The sequence below is a fragment of the Lepidochelys kempii genome, chromosome 10 (assembly GCF_965140285.1).
Source record: "Lepidochelys kempii isolate rLepKem1 chromosome 10, rLepKem1.hap1, whole genome shotgun sequence".
Lineage (NCBI taxonomy): Eukaryota > Metazoa > Chordata > Testudines > Cheloniidae > Lepidochelys > Lepidochelys kempii.
This window is the reverse complement of record NC_136389.1, coordinates 63,120,794-63,136,777: the sequence shown is the minus strand read 5'-3', so window position 1 is coordinate 63,136,777 and position 15,984 is coordinate 63,120,794. Positions and strand designations below refer to the sequence as shown.

The following is a 15,984-nucleotide window of genomic DNA, read 5'->3' as shown; positions in this document are numbered from 1 at the left end:
AGCTATGATTATCACATTCTGTTTAAAAACCCAGCATTTCTATGCTGCATGGGAACAACACAACAGAACAAGTCTTTTGCAGAAGTGTTGTTTAATGCCATAAATTTTTGTCATCAGTCAACTTTCAAATTAAGTTGACAAGTGAACAAGTTTAGAATGTGAAAATGCCTCCTAGGCACAGGTTGATTATGCAAAGAAATTATGTCTTTCCAGGAAATGTTACAAAACCCCGGAAACCCTCATGAAAAGATCTGTACACAGGGACAGAAGTATCAGCGTTGGATTTCATTATTCATTCAGCTAAACTTTAGCATGGGCAGATTACTCACTGCCCACTAACAAGCCCATAGTCATTTAAGTAATAATAATTGACTCTCACAACAATAATTGGCTCTTACACAACAATTTCAAAGGGGTTTATGACAATATATTAGTATTACTATCCCATTTTACAAATGGGAAACTGAGGCAGAGAGGTGTAAGGCTAATCATTTTTAAGGGGGCCTCTGATTTTAGGTGCCTTCGTTTTTTGGGTGCCCAATTAGAGAAACTTTGGGCCTGATTTTCAGAAGAGCTGAGTTCTCATATTTCTAGCTGAAGTCAGAGGGAAATACAGTACTCTGGACCTCTGTACATTTGTCTCTTGATGTCTCAAATTGCATACCCAAAATAAGAGGCCACTTTGCAAAATGGCCCCAGTGACTCACCCAAGATCAAAGAGTAAGCTAGTGGTAGAGCTGGGAGTAGAAACCAGATCTGCTTGATGTCTGGATCTAACCATTAGGCAACAGTGCCGTCATGATAGTTAATAACATTCTCAAAGCCTATTGCCCTTGGGATAGCTGTTTTACTAACCTGAGTCACATCCATTAGCTCCTTATCTCTTGTTTTGTTGTCTTGATTAGTACCATTACAAAGAGGTAGCCAGGCTGACAAAAGGTCAACACCTTTATGAATTCTCTCTCTATAACAAATAAGTTGCTAGGGTAACCAGACTAGAAAAGTCATCAGATCTTGTTAGACCACCAAATAGGACGTTCAGTTGCTTAGCTACTGGCCCTGCACATGTCATTTCTGAGATGACTCACACCATTAATGTAACTCAAAGCAAACATCATTCAACCGTGGTCCATCCACATCTGATGGAAACACCAGTGCTTTGAAAAAATGAAAACTGCTGGCGGGGGAGGGGAAATTAATTTGGAAAAAAAGGAAGCAACCAATCCTCTTTAATAAGAATCTGGCCTCTTGGGTAATCGTATCACTGTTGTGTGTGAGAATGTGTCATTGCAATCCCCATTAATGGCTTGCACAGCTAACTCCCAATATATGAAACTGAAAATACAGTAGTTCGCTAAATGTTTATATTAATGTTAACGTGCCATGCAGCTAACTAGGCAGCTTCAAAGTTTTGCTTGTAAAAAGCACTCCCTATTGAAAGGGCTTCTATAAGTAATTGTCCACATCTACTTGTGAGGACTAGAGTTTTATACATCAGCTTTTGAAGATTAAACTTTTTTCTATCTTCATGTTTTGTTCTATGTTGATTTCAGTGACAAACCCCAATTTACTAGTGGTAAACAATGCTAATTTTATATATATATATATACTTGCATTGCTGGTGAACAACAGACATTATTGTCTTGTGCACAGAGTACTCAACAAGACGATAACGTGTATTGTTTACCAGCAATAAATTGAGTTGAAATTGGACTGCACTGATAATATAGAAAAATACAAAGAAATGTTAGGCATGTGGGTGGGAATTGCAGAAGCAGAAGCAGTGACTGAGGAGTACAAATCCCATTGGGTCTTGTAGATTATCATGTAATTAGTTATGCTTTTTCATTTATATTGTGGCGTTAGTCTAGAATTTACTTGTTCTTTCAGCAACCTTTTAAAAGTACAGTTGAACATCAATCCACAATTCTATACTTAAGAACATAAGAATGGCCCTACTGGCCCAGACCAAAGGTCCATCTAGCCCAGTATCCTCTCTTCTGACAGTGGACCATGCCAGGTGCCCCAGAGGGAATGTACAGAACAGATAATCATCAAGTGATCCATCCCTTGTAGCTCATTCCCAGCTTCTGGCAAACAGAGGCTAGGGACACCATTCCTGCCCATCCTGGCTAATAGCCATTGATGGACCTATCATCCATGAATTGATCTAATTCTTTTTTGAACCCTGTTATGGTCTTGGTCTTCACAACATCCTCTGGCAAGGAGTTCCACAGGTTGACTCTGCGTTGTGTGAAGAAATACTTCCTTTTATTTGTTTTAAACCTGCTGCCTATTAATTTCATTTGGTGACCCCTAGTTCTTGTGTTATGAGAAGTGGTAAACACTTCCTTATCTACTTTCTCTACACCAGTCATGATTTTATAGACCTCAATCGTATCTCCCCTTAGCCATCTCTTTTCCAAGCTGAAAAGACCCAGTTTTATTAATCTCTCCTCATACGGAAGCCGTTCCATCCCCTAATCATTTTTGTTTCCCTTTTTTGAACCCTTTCCAATTCCAATATATATTTTTGCAGATGAGGCAACCACATCTGCACACAGTATTCAAGATGTGGGTGTACCAGGGATTTATATAGAGGCAACATGATATTTTCTGTCCTATTATCTATCCCTTTCTTAATTATTCCCAGCATTCCGTTTGCTTTTTTGACTGTTGCTGCACATTGAGTGGATGTTTTCAGAGAACTATCCACAATGACTCCAAGATCTCTTTCTTGAGTGGTAACAGCTAATTTAACTTCTAAACCAGCAGCTGCTCTGTGAAATTTTTGAGTGGTTTAATTCTGGATTGCTAATTATGTGTGTAATTAAATACAATATCTAAAGGGTTTCGTTTTCCTTGTACTAGTATGCACTGATTGTATCTGAGGTGTTAATGTTTTTCCTTCTAAGAGCCAAATTCTTCTTTGACTTTTGTAGGATACAAGAGTTAGCCCTAAAGATTTATAAAGTACTAGAAAGTATTGTTCTACAGGCTCCTAGGGCCACATAAAGTCTCCATAGTCTGCTAAAAGTTTTTAATAAATGTTTGTTTTCTGCGGCACTTATACAAATGCTGTTTTAATCTAGTGAACTTTCTAAAAGTTGATTCCAGTTTAAATATCACACAAAACCTTTTTACTGGACTAATTTCCCAACTAGACTATAAAAGCACTTGTCAGAGAAACTGTTCAGGGGAATATGCTCCTTCCAGGAAAAAAAAAACATGCTGTTTGCAGCTTTGATTGAGATAATGTCTGTAATTGCACAGATCCATTCCTTACACCAAAAGCAGTTGGTAGGCACAATGTGGTCTGTATTTTTTGTCAGCTCATTCACTGAATCAAAATGGAAGAAGAGTCTGGATGATTTAAATACTCTAATTTGAATAGATCTACATTCTCTTGCTGTCTTTTATGCATATTGATATTATTTATTGCCCATATTATCATGCTGCAGCATATTTTCTAACTTAAAAATATTCAAAGTTCTCTGTAGCCAAATAGCTATTCTGTTACTTGGTAATCAATTGCCTTTACATTATGTCTTCAGTGACAAGAATTATTAATTCTTTGTTTAACCCTTTTGTTTTCTACAGGCAATTTAACCATGTTCTTGCACAGGTGGGTAATCTGGGCACTGTCATTTTCAGTATGAGAGTAACTAGATGTTTTTCATTTTCCAGAAAACTTGGATGCAATGATAGCTCTGCAGACAAAGAGTAAACTTGAAAGCCCCCTGACCAGCACCAAAAACAAGCTACTAGCAGGTATTTACTCTGTTCCTCTATCTCCTTGCAATCATTGTTTAATAGCACATTGTTGTTCAACCTATTTAGTTATAAGTAAATTAATTGCACAAGGTGTCAGACTGGTAATTTAAGGGTCTGAGCCTGCAAAATGCAGGGCTGTAACTATCGTGTCTATGCTGGAAGGAAGGAGTTGTCACATAATGCCAAAACCTCCAAATCTTTATTCACAAGCATCCTTATTCCACTGGGGACTATCCTTACTTCAGTGACCATTACCCATATGCAAGGACAACCCTTGTGTAATGCTTTGGAGGACCTGGCCCTAGATTTCGATGGGTTTGATTTCTTTGTACGCACTGCAATACAAGAAAAAAATAAAGACTGGCCCCATTCTGTGGATTGTATGGCCTGATCTAAAGCCCATTGAAGTCAGTGGAGAAACTCCCATAATCTTCCATGAACTTTGAAACCAGCCCTTAGGGAATATATATGATTATATCTTAATTGACTGACTTGGACTAGTGTTTGCAAGAGAAAATGTAGGCATTTTCAGTGACCAAGGCAGGAGATGACCTTTAGAGATGCACCATTTTCAGGCTTCTATGAGTTTCTTTCTGAATCAACAGTCAAAGTCTTTGAACTTCCCAAAAGAACATGCTAATGCTTAGCAATGAATGATGTGATTTCAAAACACTTATGGTACGTATGGTACAAAAGTAAGGGAATGTTCTGATTGCAACTTCTTTAGATAAGAGCAATGAAGAGGCAGACAGTACAAAGGAAGAAGCAGCTAAAATGGAAAAACAATATGAAACATTGAAGGATTCCACAAAAGTGGAAGAACAAAATACAGCAGGAAACAATGAAGAACCAAAAGGTACTCTTACTATTAGCCTGTGCACCGAAAGATTGGATTTTTTTCCTGGTCAGGCTAGCAGTGGATTACATACACAGCAGAGTGGCACAGGTGTGTGGATACAGCATAATACCACCACTGGAATAATTTTTTAATGAGACAAGCCCATTGGTCCTGTGTTTAGCACTCTTTGCGAGCATTGGACCAATTCCTATTCAACTCTTGGGTCTGAACTCTCACTCTCTGAGCTGACATGCTTGTCGTGTGCATGGTGTTTTGATGAACAATCAACATTTTCCATTGAACACAGACATTTTTCATAAACATTTTCATTTAATCAAAAAACAATTTCCCATTGATGGAAAGTTTTCAGCCAGCCCTAATATTAATACAATTCCGTTCATGCATATGTGACTGCTCTTCCCAAATGCACCCAACACTGCTGGGCGGCAGACCTTCATGAATTTCAACCCAAACTAGTGAATTCCCTAGCTCTCCTCTGCACTGTGAAGTTTTTTCTTTATATATTCTTTGACCCCTAAACTGATTGGAATTGCTCAGGCCTTTCAGATAAGCTGGTACTGAGTAATGACAATTCAAATTTAGCACTTTGGCTTAAATCCAGCAGTCTGTATTCCCTGCCACCAATCCCCAGTCTAAACAGCCTGGAATGATTATTAGTATCCTTAAACTACCCTAGTGATGGAAGTGGAATATCAGCAGCCTCTTTATGCAAGAGCATAATTTTGTGTAATGTAAATGAGATACACATACACATCGAGGGAAGAAGAGATCCCCTAAATGAGAATGCAGTATAGTCACATGTATATTATCATTTAGTACTTGTTTAAGCACTAGACATGGTTGGCTCCATGTAAAGCAGAGGAAGACAGTCTCTCTGCCCTGAGAAGTTTCTCAGTGCAAATTATTTTGTTTAAAACATATTTTAAAGAGCCTGGATAGTGCAGCCGTGTACAGTGGAGTCAATCGGAATTATATTGTTGAGTCTAATGAGAGAGCAGGATCTGTTTTGAATCCCAAAGATGCTCAGAAAAGAACCCAAAATGCTTATTTTTAAATTATGAAAATAAGACAATATGAGTTTAAAATAGTATTTTTTTTTCCTTTTCTAAGATTTTTAACCCTTTGCAACTTAAGGTTTTTAGGAATGAATGAAAGAAATTCATACTGGAATGATTAACAGTCTCCTTATACAGGCTTGCTTGCTGACATCTGTAAGGTCAAAATATCATTAATTTAGTCCATTATCTGCAAAAAAGTATGAATTAATTTATTAAATTGGTTAATTACCATTTTATGAATATTATAGTCCCTTAACATGATTCTTTAGCACTCCCAATGGCTGAGTGAAGATAACTCGTTAGTGTAGTTGTGATTGCAGTGTGTATGCAGCTAGTGTATTATTTAGTAAATATGATCCTACCTCAAAAGATGTCTCTAGCAACAGTACTGTTTTCTCATTTTGTCTCCTAAAATGTATTTTATTTTGTTTCATTCTATTCCTACGCCTCTGCACATAGGCCTTGATTCAGAAATGCACTTAAGCATATGCCTAATTTTAAATACACAGATCCATGTGCCTAGCTGAACTGTGGCCATAATCCTTTATTACAGAATTTATAGCCTACATTAGGAATCAGATCAAATGCCTTTTAATACCCTAGTGCAGTGAGATATTGCTTCTTTGCATCTGTGGCATTTTAGTGACCTAAGATCATCGGTGCATTTAATATTCTGGACTGAACATATTGATTTCTCCAATCTGTGTTATGAGAAGCTGATATTGAAAGGCAGTGAGTTGTCTGTTCTACAGAATGAAGCAATTTGGATGGCCCACTGCTAGACAGTGAGGGTGCTTTTAACAACCATTGTCAGCCTAAGCAATTGCCTTTTCAAAGTGATGCAGAACTTTATGTTCTGGCAGTAAATTAGCAGCTCAAAGAGGAAACAGAGCATTGATACCTGTTACCATGCCAGCTGCCTCAACACAGCATTTAATGTTGCATGCAATGGCAGGTTAGCCTGATCATAAGCTACTCTTGCCACAGAAATCCATAGTAAATGGAAAAAATCCAACTCTGCTGGCATACTACACAGAAAATCCACGGAAAACAGCATGTCTCGCCAGTGTGTATTTCAGACACGGGATGACCCAAAATCCAAAGACAAGCACAAATGTACTTTTAGCTAAATCTCTTGTGTCAAGGCACTTCCATAATGCCCATCACTATCGTGTTTCAGCACCTCTCAAGTACTTAAATAGAACAGTAACACTTTCTCTGTATAATTCTTTCCTTGCAGCTTGTAGGAAAAATACTTTGATTCCTTCATAGGATTTTGTGGTTGGTAGTGGTTTGTGTGTGAGAGAGAGTGGGTGTCATGTGTTTGTGTGTAGGACTTACTGAGGGAAAGCTAAGTTTTGCATGTGTTCTGCATTTAGCTATGAGAGTGGCAAGCTCCAGGGTCATTTGTATCTGTTGCTGGGGTGAGTTCTATAGTCTAGTTACATCTCCCATGGACAGTCTGTCTCTTACACTCACAAGCCTCCTCAATGGTCAACAGTTTCTTGTTCCAGTAGAAGGTAGCTGTCATGGGAGGTCATGGTTGCAGAGATGGGTGATTTGTTCGGTAACTGAGGCCAGTCTTATGGAGGACTTTGAATATCAGAGCAGAATCATTGAAATGGATTCTTTGTTCACTGATGAACCAGTACCAGAGAGTGATGAACTGGGATGATATGTTTATGGCAACCTGGTTGCCAAGCCGGCAGCTGCTGTATTTTGTATTGGTTGGAGCTTTTTCAGCATATGTGGTTTCACTGCTAGATATAACGAGTTGCAATAATCAAGCCTAGAGGTCACAGTTCATGAGTCACCATACCTAGGTTGGCACCCAGTAGGATGGGGTGCACTCTTATAGCCAATCACAGAGAGAAGTGGGTATTTTTGCTGCTGTGGCTATTTGAGCATCCAGTAGCAGTGAGAAGTCCACAACTGCAGACTAATTTAACAATCTGAGGCAAGATACCCTAGCTAGTGGTGGGATGTCTATGGAGGATGTATCCAGTTTGGGCCAAATTTTGCTCTCAGACCTTCACGACCACATTCAACTCAATGGACCTGCACAGGTATAAATTAAATCAGAATTTGACCCTTTGTCTCTTCATCTAACATGCTTTGCTGTTTCACAGATTGACTTCCTTCCACGCTAACTCTGCACTCCTAGCTCAAAGGTTTCAGTATATTTACTATTGTATCCACTTATTGATGGGATCAGACATGCACAGTAGGCAGTAACAGTCTTCCACAAGTTAATCTCACTAGTCTTTTCCTGACAAATATGAGCATGTTACATCAATAAAGCTCTAGCCAAGTTAAGAATTCAGAATCCATTATCTATAACATTCCTTTCAGGGCCTTATCAGGTAATCCTTGAACTAATTTTGACCTGTGTGCTCTTGGGGCTAAAAATAGACACTATTTCAAAATTCAAAATATAAAGGCTATAACGAGATTATATAGTTTTCATGCTTTCCTTTTCTCAGCTAATACTGTGCCTGCATTTCAGGTTGTAGGTTTTTTCTTATGCCTTTCAGAACATCACAATCTTATATTTGATGTGCACTGTTATACCAGTCAACAGAAGAGGTTTCTGATGTTTTTAGTATGTGAGCTGATGCACAAAGCTTTCAGTCTAGTTAAAATCATACCCCAGTGTCTTAACACTTTAATCTTTGTTTAACAGCTGTTGTGCTCTAAACACCACAGACTGACCCTAGTCCATTCATGCAATATCTCTGGATATCAACGGGAGTTACACAAATCAAAGCGAGGAAACGGCCATAAATTCATTTCAGAGCTGACTAATCTCTCACAGACAGGATCTGCTAGCCATGCATGGGAATTTTGCCTGAATAAGGATGACAGGGCTGGTCCCTTAAATGGAAACTAAGAACAGTTTTAATCTGCCTTCACTGTAACCAAATTTTCTCAGTTAAACAAGCTGCATCAATCATTGATGAAGGATGTTTGATTTGTCTCTCATCTGTTCCTCCAGGGAAAGCTGAGGCATATTTGGAAGCCATCAGGAAGAATATAGAATGGCTGAAGAAGCACAACAAGCAGGGAAATAAAGAAGGTATGAAATGAATAATCTTGCACATGTGGGGTGGACGCTACTCAGATTACAATTTAGTTTATAAATTACATCGTATAAATTAGCCTGATGAGATGAGCTGAACCATAGAAATATAAAATGTGAGACTAGGGACATGTCTGGATCACAGCCTCATAATTAGTGATGCTAGAATCACTGTTAAGTAGTCTAGGCCCAAATGTAGGCTATGTGTACAAATTATATAAATAGTCTGTTATAAAGATCCATGATCTTATGGAAATATATTTAATATTGCACTGAACTACTACAAAATATAAAAACTAGCCTGTCCAGACTGGCCCTGAATTCACAAAATTTATGTTGACTAACCTGCTGGAAATAAACTCCTTGAGTCCCCTCATCCCCCCACCTAAGCACCCACTCACCAAACTCCAGAGAATAATAAATTAGCCTTGCAGCATGCATTGAATGTCAGTCCTACACCGTGAGATCAATAGAGGTGTTTTAAGGATTATTTTTTTTAGCATTCATGAAGAGGATCTTTTTAATGTATGCATGCATCTGTGGGAACCCAATGGCATTGTGCTGGTGCTGTGCATCCCTTTCCAAGTAGCAGGAAACTCTAATCCTGTAGATTTTGTTTCATATACTGTCAAGGTGAAAACATCTAGGAATCGCATCTGCAGGATAAGAGCATTATGGTGTTATTAATTGCTCCTAGGATTGGCTCTAAGGGCACTGTGCATCTTTCATATGTAAAGCTCTGTAGAAGAGGAACAGTGACTGAAACAGCTGCCCAACCTTCCGTAGACTGTTTCTCCAACACGTTGCTTCTCCTAGGAGATGGGGCTGGCAACAGTGCGGAAAGGCTGGGGAGTGGTAGAGGGGCAAGGGCAGGATCCACAGGAACAGGACCACTTGGCTTGTCCATACAATCTCCTCCCTCAAGGCATCATACAGAACCAGCATCCCAGCTCTTGTCTCAGCCGTGGTGCTATTGGCTGGATTTCCACCATCGTCCTGTCCATGGTAGGGAGAAACCACAGGCATGGTGGGGGAAAGTGTGTAAAGCATTTGGAAAAGGAGAGAAAGAGCTCCGCCAGCAGCCATGGAGGAGGGGGAGTTGAGACTGAGTCTGCCCCACGTGCTCTCAGCAGCCCCTATGTGTGATGAAGGTTCTGCCCCACGTGCTCTCAGCAGCCCCTATGTGTGATAAAGTGTAAGATGGGCACTATTTAATCAGTGCATGAGTACAGCTTGACACATTCATTTCCTTTGTAGAAGCTCAGTAAAAGATGTTTGGACTGAACAATAATGACCCGATTTTCTCATGTATAACTCCTTCCCTCTTCAAATCCTCTCCACACAACCCACAGCAACAGTTGTAGTTGGTGGCAGGCTTGCATTTTACTGCAGTTTTCATGCCAATTCCAATAAATATTTCCATTTATCAGTGCGTTTGTTACAGCAATTAGTGTTCAATCACATGGGATTGTTTTCTGTTTACCATTTCCTGAGCAGCCCCTCACTCCTCTTCACAGTAACCTTTTCCCCAGCATTACTGCAAATTACTGCAAATGACGGTGACTACGGATATACTGGCATTTTATCTGTCTGGAAAAGCAGTAAGATGTGCTGATGTGAATTCCTTAAATGAATGGATCCACAATGGCAATCTTGAACATCATTATATTTTATACTATTAGGGCCTTAAACTATAAGTAAATGAGAATAAAATCCTTAATCTCCTGATGCTTTACCCCTTAGTTTCTATACTGTGTGTTCTGGCAACTGCTCATTCAAAAATCTAGCAGTGCTTGTAATTGGAGTACAAACTGAGTAAATTTATCCCAGACTGAATCATACAGGATCATAATCCTTCACTTCAAGATTACATGCTCATCAATTCTTTGTCTACTTTCAAACTAGCAAATTGGACATGGTGGAATAATACAAAAAGTGATTCACAAATATATTTGTGCATAAACATGGCACATTTGCTCCACTCATGGGCCTGTATTAGTAATTGCTTGTAAGTATATGGATGAGTCAGCTTACTTGGGAAAATGTTTGCAAGTCCAGAATGTTTTATGAATTTTAACAGAAATGATTATTCATCTGAAAATTCCCTCTGGGACTTCATCAGCCCTTATTTGCTATTTGCCATTTTTCTGTTTAAAAAAAATCAGTCATCCAATCAGGAAACAGAAACAATCCTGTGTGATTTAGGTGACCATTAATAGAAATTGGGGCCTGATTTCTGGCCTTATTCTCTTCTATAACCAAACTTTGCTGAACACGGGAACAGGCAGGTCATCAGGGAGCCAGTTATGGCTCCCTGATTCTGTGGGCCCATCCATGCTGTCTCCAGTGCTGGTGGGAGCTGAAGACCCAGGCAAATTGGTGGAGTTACACTGACATAAAACAAGCAATGCAGTGGTGAATTAGGCTGTTATTTGAATGCTCTATCCACCTTTGAGATCCACGCTCTTAGGGCCAGATTCTCAGCTGATGTAAATTGGCATAGCTCCCAGCCCTGAAGGTTGCCTTCTTTCTGAATAACTCTATATTAATTTTTAGTCCTCGGAAACATGACTGTGAGATACCTAATTACTATATGCAAATCAGCATATTTTGAATTGTTCACAAAATACTTAGGTAATGAGAGAGCCATCAGGTTTCATAACACTCACTCTCACCATTCATAGAGTAGAAAGATTTCGATGATTATTTTTAGGAAATACCACCAATTGACTTCATTTGTATATGTAAATTAGCCTCAGTATAATTTAGTATGGCCATTTCAGAGTTCAGTGTAATGTTTCAGATGTGTGAAAGAAGATTTTTTTTTGTTTACATATTCCAGTTAATGAGGCGTAAAGAAATATTGCAGTTAAAAGGCATGTAACATAGCTGACATATGCTGAGTTCGAAAGGAAACTACAATAATGTTGCCATTTTACATATGCAGATTAGCCAAAATTGGATAAAATCTTCACTGTTGTAATTTCAATTAGCATTTAATTAAACCATCAAATTTCCATGTAATTGATCCAGTAGTTGCAAATATTAATGTAAAACAAGAGTGAATCTGGGGATTTTGTAAATGAAAGCAATAGGAATTTTGCTTGAATAAAGGCTGAAGAATTGGGCGTAATTTTCATCATGGAGGCATATAAGACTTAACTCACTAGCATTAATGTATCTGCATATTAAAAACCAGAGTCTTTACCCTGCTCTGGCTATTTTGCCATGCTCTGGTCATGCAAAGCAACTGTAAAACCAGCAGATCTGGTCCCCAGGCATTTCCTTTGAATATAGGAATCCTCAGTTGGCATAGAGCCACCATGAAGGCTCATACACAGCTTTTCCACCCTGCCCCCAGCATAAAGGTGCATGCATGTCCAGGGAAAAGGGAGCATGGCTGGAGCATCCATAAATCCTGCTGACCCCTGGAATTAATCCTATTGAGGCTATATTCAGCTAGGCATTATTTAGAGCAGCCTCAGGGCTGCTCTATCTTATGCTGAAAACTAGATTGGTCTCTGGCAGGCCCTCAGCTCATGGGATCATAAAGACTCAACGCCATCTTTGCCTATCCCATGCAGTCTTGCACCAAGAACAGCTTGGCAACACTGTGGAGTATCTCAGCCAAAGAAAAAGTGCTCTCTTAAAAGCCCAATCCCTCAGCCTTTACACACACATTGCTTCTACTGGGCTCAGTAAGAGTTCTCATGTACAAAGATTGGGTTCATAGACTGTGTGTTTAATATCTTCCATGCTTTGCAAGGACCTAGCATATATATTCTTAAATGCAGGCCTGTCTTGTGTTACCTTTCACTTTCTGCAAATTAATCTGCTCATTCTTGACTTTGCTGTTTTTTGGTAATCTACTTTGGCTCCAGAGCAAGAAGTTATGAACTTAGTATTGAAACCTAATAGAAATGTGAAATTTATGCTAACAGAGCACTGCCTCCTTTTATATGTATGCAGTTAACTGTAGTAACTGTTCCACATAAAGAAGAGAGCATGTCCCATCTCTGGCCTGTTCTGATGTCTGATGTCTATGGACCACAGTCAGCCTCGGTGAAACTCCACCTGTCATGTCACTTTCACAGCAAGGCTGCATTTGGCCCTGTCATTTGAGCAGATGTCTTAAACTAGTGCCTTCAGAATCCTTACCTTGATAGCCTGCTTTATCCCCAGCTCTCACAGAAATTTCCCAGGATCTACAGCCTTTCAGTATTGGCACTTTAACACAAGCCACGATTATGAGGTGTTCAGTCCTTCTAATTTAGGTCCACAAGAAATGTTCCATGTCAGGTCGGTCACAGGTGAAGTGTTACTGATAGCCAGACCTGCAGTATCATGTTAAAAAGGGGAAGGTTTGGAGCAAATTGAAATGGTTAATAATAAATAAATAAGACTATTACAATAAATATTTTTCACTTCCCTTTCATCTGAGAATCTCACAGCACTTTACAAACATTCGTGAAATCTCACAGCTCTGCTATTAGATAGGTAAGCATTATTATAGCTATTATGCAAATGGGTACACTGAGGGAAGGCTGTATTCGGTGATTTACCTGAGGTCAGTAACAGACCATGGAACACAAACCAGGAGTTTTTGCAGTTTCCACGGTATGCATCCGATGAAGTGAGCTGTAGCTCACGAAAGCTCATGCTCAAATAAATTGGTTAGTCTCTAAGGTGCCACAAGTACTCCTTTTCTTTTTGCGAATACAGACTAACACGGCTGTTACTCTGAAACCAGGAGTGAAATCCTGGCCACATTAAAATCAGTGGCAAAACTCCTATTGGATTCAGTGGGACCAAGATTTCATCCCAGGAGTCCTGACTCCCAGCCCCCTGCTCTTGGCACTGTTAACATTGCACTGTTACCACTGCCTCAATATTTAACTCTTTTCATTGCAAAAACTGAATTGCATAAATTAATCTGCTTTTGAAAGTGTCCCTGCACATCGTCCCTCCTTACTCATTCAACCATTACAAGGCAGAGAAAGGTATTATGGTCTGTTATGCAAATAGTGCACAGTTAGAGGAAGAAGTCCTTAAATTCATATTTATATGATAATGCACATTTGAACAAGTCACAACAAATTTTCTATGAGAATTCTGATGCCTCTGTTTATGGACTAAATAATTCATACTGTAAAAATTAAACAGGAATTCTTTTCTAGGAAAGATATTCATTCATTTAAATTAACATAAATCTTTAGAACATTGATATTCTCCAGACTGCCAGCCATTGTTTCCTCCATTGAATCTTGCCTCTGTGTGTGCATTAGTGTATTATATCTAATGTCAGAGTTAAGATGGCCCACTGGCTGCTCAGGGAGAGTTCTTCAGATTTCTTTGCAGAATTGGTGCCTAAAGCTATACTTCTTCCATGGATAACAGTAACATTTTCAATCATAGCAAGGTTTTGTTCAGTGGCATTCAACCTGCATTATGCTGGGTAGATGCAAATTCTTTGGTGTAGGCGCCTGTGTTTATCATTTAGCAGTGCAGCACAACATGGAAAGCGTCTTTCAGTACTTGTAATGTGGACTGGCACATACAGAAAACTCACTGCAATATTTTTCAAATCTGGAAATTATTCTTGGAGCCTGCCAAAGCTGAATAATCATATCCTGTCCACTTAATCCCAGTGACTTGATTTCTTGAATTTCTTACGTCTGTTCTCAGGAAGGGAAGTTTGTCATAAACAAAAAGCTGTCAGAGTTGAAGAACACAGGCTTTATGTTTTTTGATGGGAAACTGTCAGTTTAGTATTTTCTGTGAAGTCCGTGATAACTGGGAACATAATAGGGCCTTAACAACAACTTCTGCACGCACAGGCTTCCAGCACATTGAACCACTGGACTGAAGGATGATCTATGTTAAAAAAAAACAATTACAGAGCAAGAAAGATACATGAATAATACTTACTGCATCTCAGAAATAAGAGGACTTTGCACAAGGGTGTTTTTTATTACTATGCCAAAATTCATTTGTAGTGAATTCCATTCTTTCCTAGGTGACAGAGAATGGACTTGATGGATAATGTTGACAATTACATTGTTTCATTGGTGAAACAGCAAAGCGGGGAAAGCTTATGGTGTTCATGAATTCATGTTTTGCAGATTATGATCTTTCAAAGCTGAGGGATTTCATTGATCAGCAAGCTGATGCTTACGTGGACAAGGGCATCCTTGACAAAGAAGAGGCGGATGTGATTAAGCGCATATACGGCAGCCTGTAAAAACACAGGAAGGATGGTAAAGTCACTTGACTGCCCAATATGTAGGAAACTATAGTATAGCTTCACCCACTCCTAGCTCAGTGACCTCAGATCTGTTACTTTGAGGAAATCATTAGAAAGTGCTCTGTTTGCGTTGTACTGAATCTTTTCTAGGCAAAAATGAAGAGCTCTATTGCTATGTACACAGACTGCATACTGTATTTTCCTACACACAGATATCAACCCCAAAGGCTGAATTATGACATCAAATTTATACTTAACAGGGTAAACAACAAAAAGTTCTCTTTGACATACTGTCTGCATTTGGTGTGCTCTGGTCGAAAGCCATGTGTTTTTGAAGGAAAGTTATTTTGACACTGCATCCTTCTGCTCTCACTCCATTAGCTTTTCAAAGATGCTATTGTATGTATTTGTAAAGGGCATTATTAGAACATGAATGATAGTTACTAGTTCTACAAATAAATATTTGATAATAATTTCCATATTAAAATTGTCATTAGTCTCCTTATTATTTTATGTCTAGAATGTCTTATTTTTAAATCATTGGTGTATCATTGTTTTTCCTGTCAGTGTTTGTGTTTGCACATTCACTATTACAGCTCCTTGAGTACGTGTGCCATGAACTAACTAATGTATCTCTGACACTGCAACTGCCTTTAATACAGGTGGTACAGGAAAGAGCTGAAGTTTCCCCTGCCAACCATGGTAGAGACATTGTCATTAACACCCTTAGCAGTTCTTTAGTGTATCCTTTGATAACTGTCAGTTCTTTGTGCATGTATAAACAACTGCATTCTTGATGTGAGTAGCCTGGTAACAGTGTAAATAGCGTTGAATTGCTAAGTAAAAAATGTAAAGATAATGAAATCATTTTGAGGGGGGCTTGAAATTAGAGATGTGCTCAGGAACATGTGGCCTGATTTTCAGACAGACTTTAATGGGAGTGGAAGGAGTGCAGCATTTCTGAAAATCA

The 15,984-nt window shown here is 39.0% G+C and overlaps 1 protein-coding gene across 3 annotated transcripts in view; it reads left to right on the top strand.

The window, feature by feature from the left end:
- SCG3 (secretogranin III) overlaps positions 1–15,501 on the top strand; it is a 39,100-nt gene extending 23,599 nt beyond the window's left edge. For 2 of the 3 annotated variants that reach the window (XM_073303868.2, XM_073303869.1), the window contains exons 9-12: positions 3,688–3,771; positions 4,502–4,630; positions 8,687–8,767; positions 14,893–15,501. In XM_073303868.2, coding sequence (XP_073159969.1) covers positions 3,688–3,771; positions 4,502–4,630; positions 8,687–8,767; positions 14,893–15,011 — 413 coding nt within the window. In that variant the 3' untranslated portion in view covers positions 15,012–15,501. The remainder of the gene's footprint in view (positions 1–3,687; positions 3,772–4,501; positions 4,631–8,686; positions 8,768–14,892) is intronic. The other variant, XM_073303870.1, reaches the window with a different exon arrangement.
- The last annotated feature ends 483 nt before the right edge of the window (positions 15,502–15,984 follow it).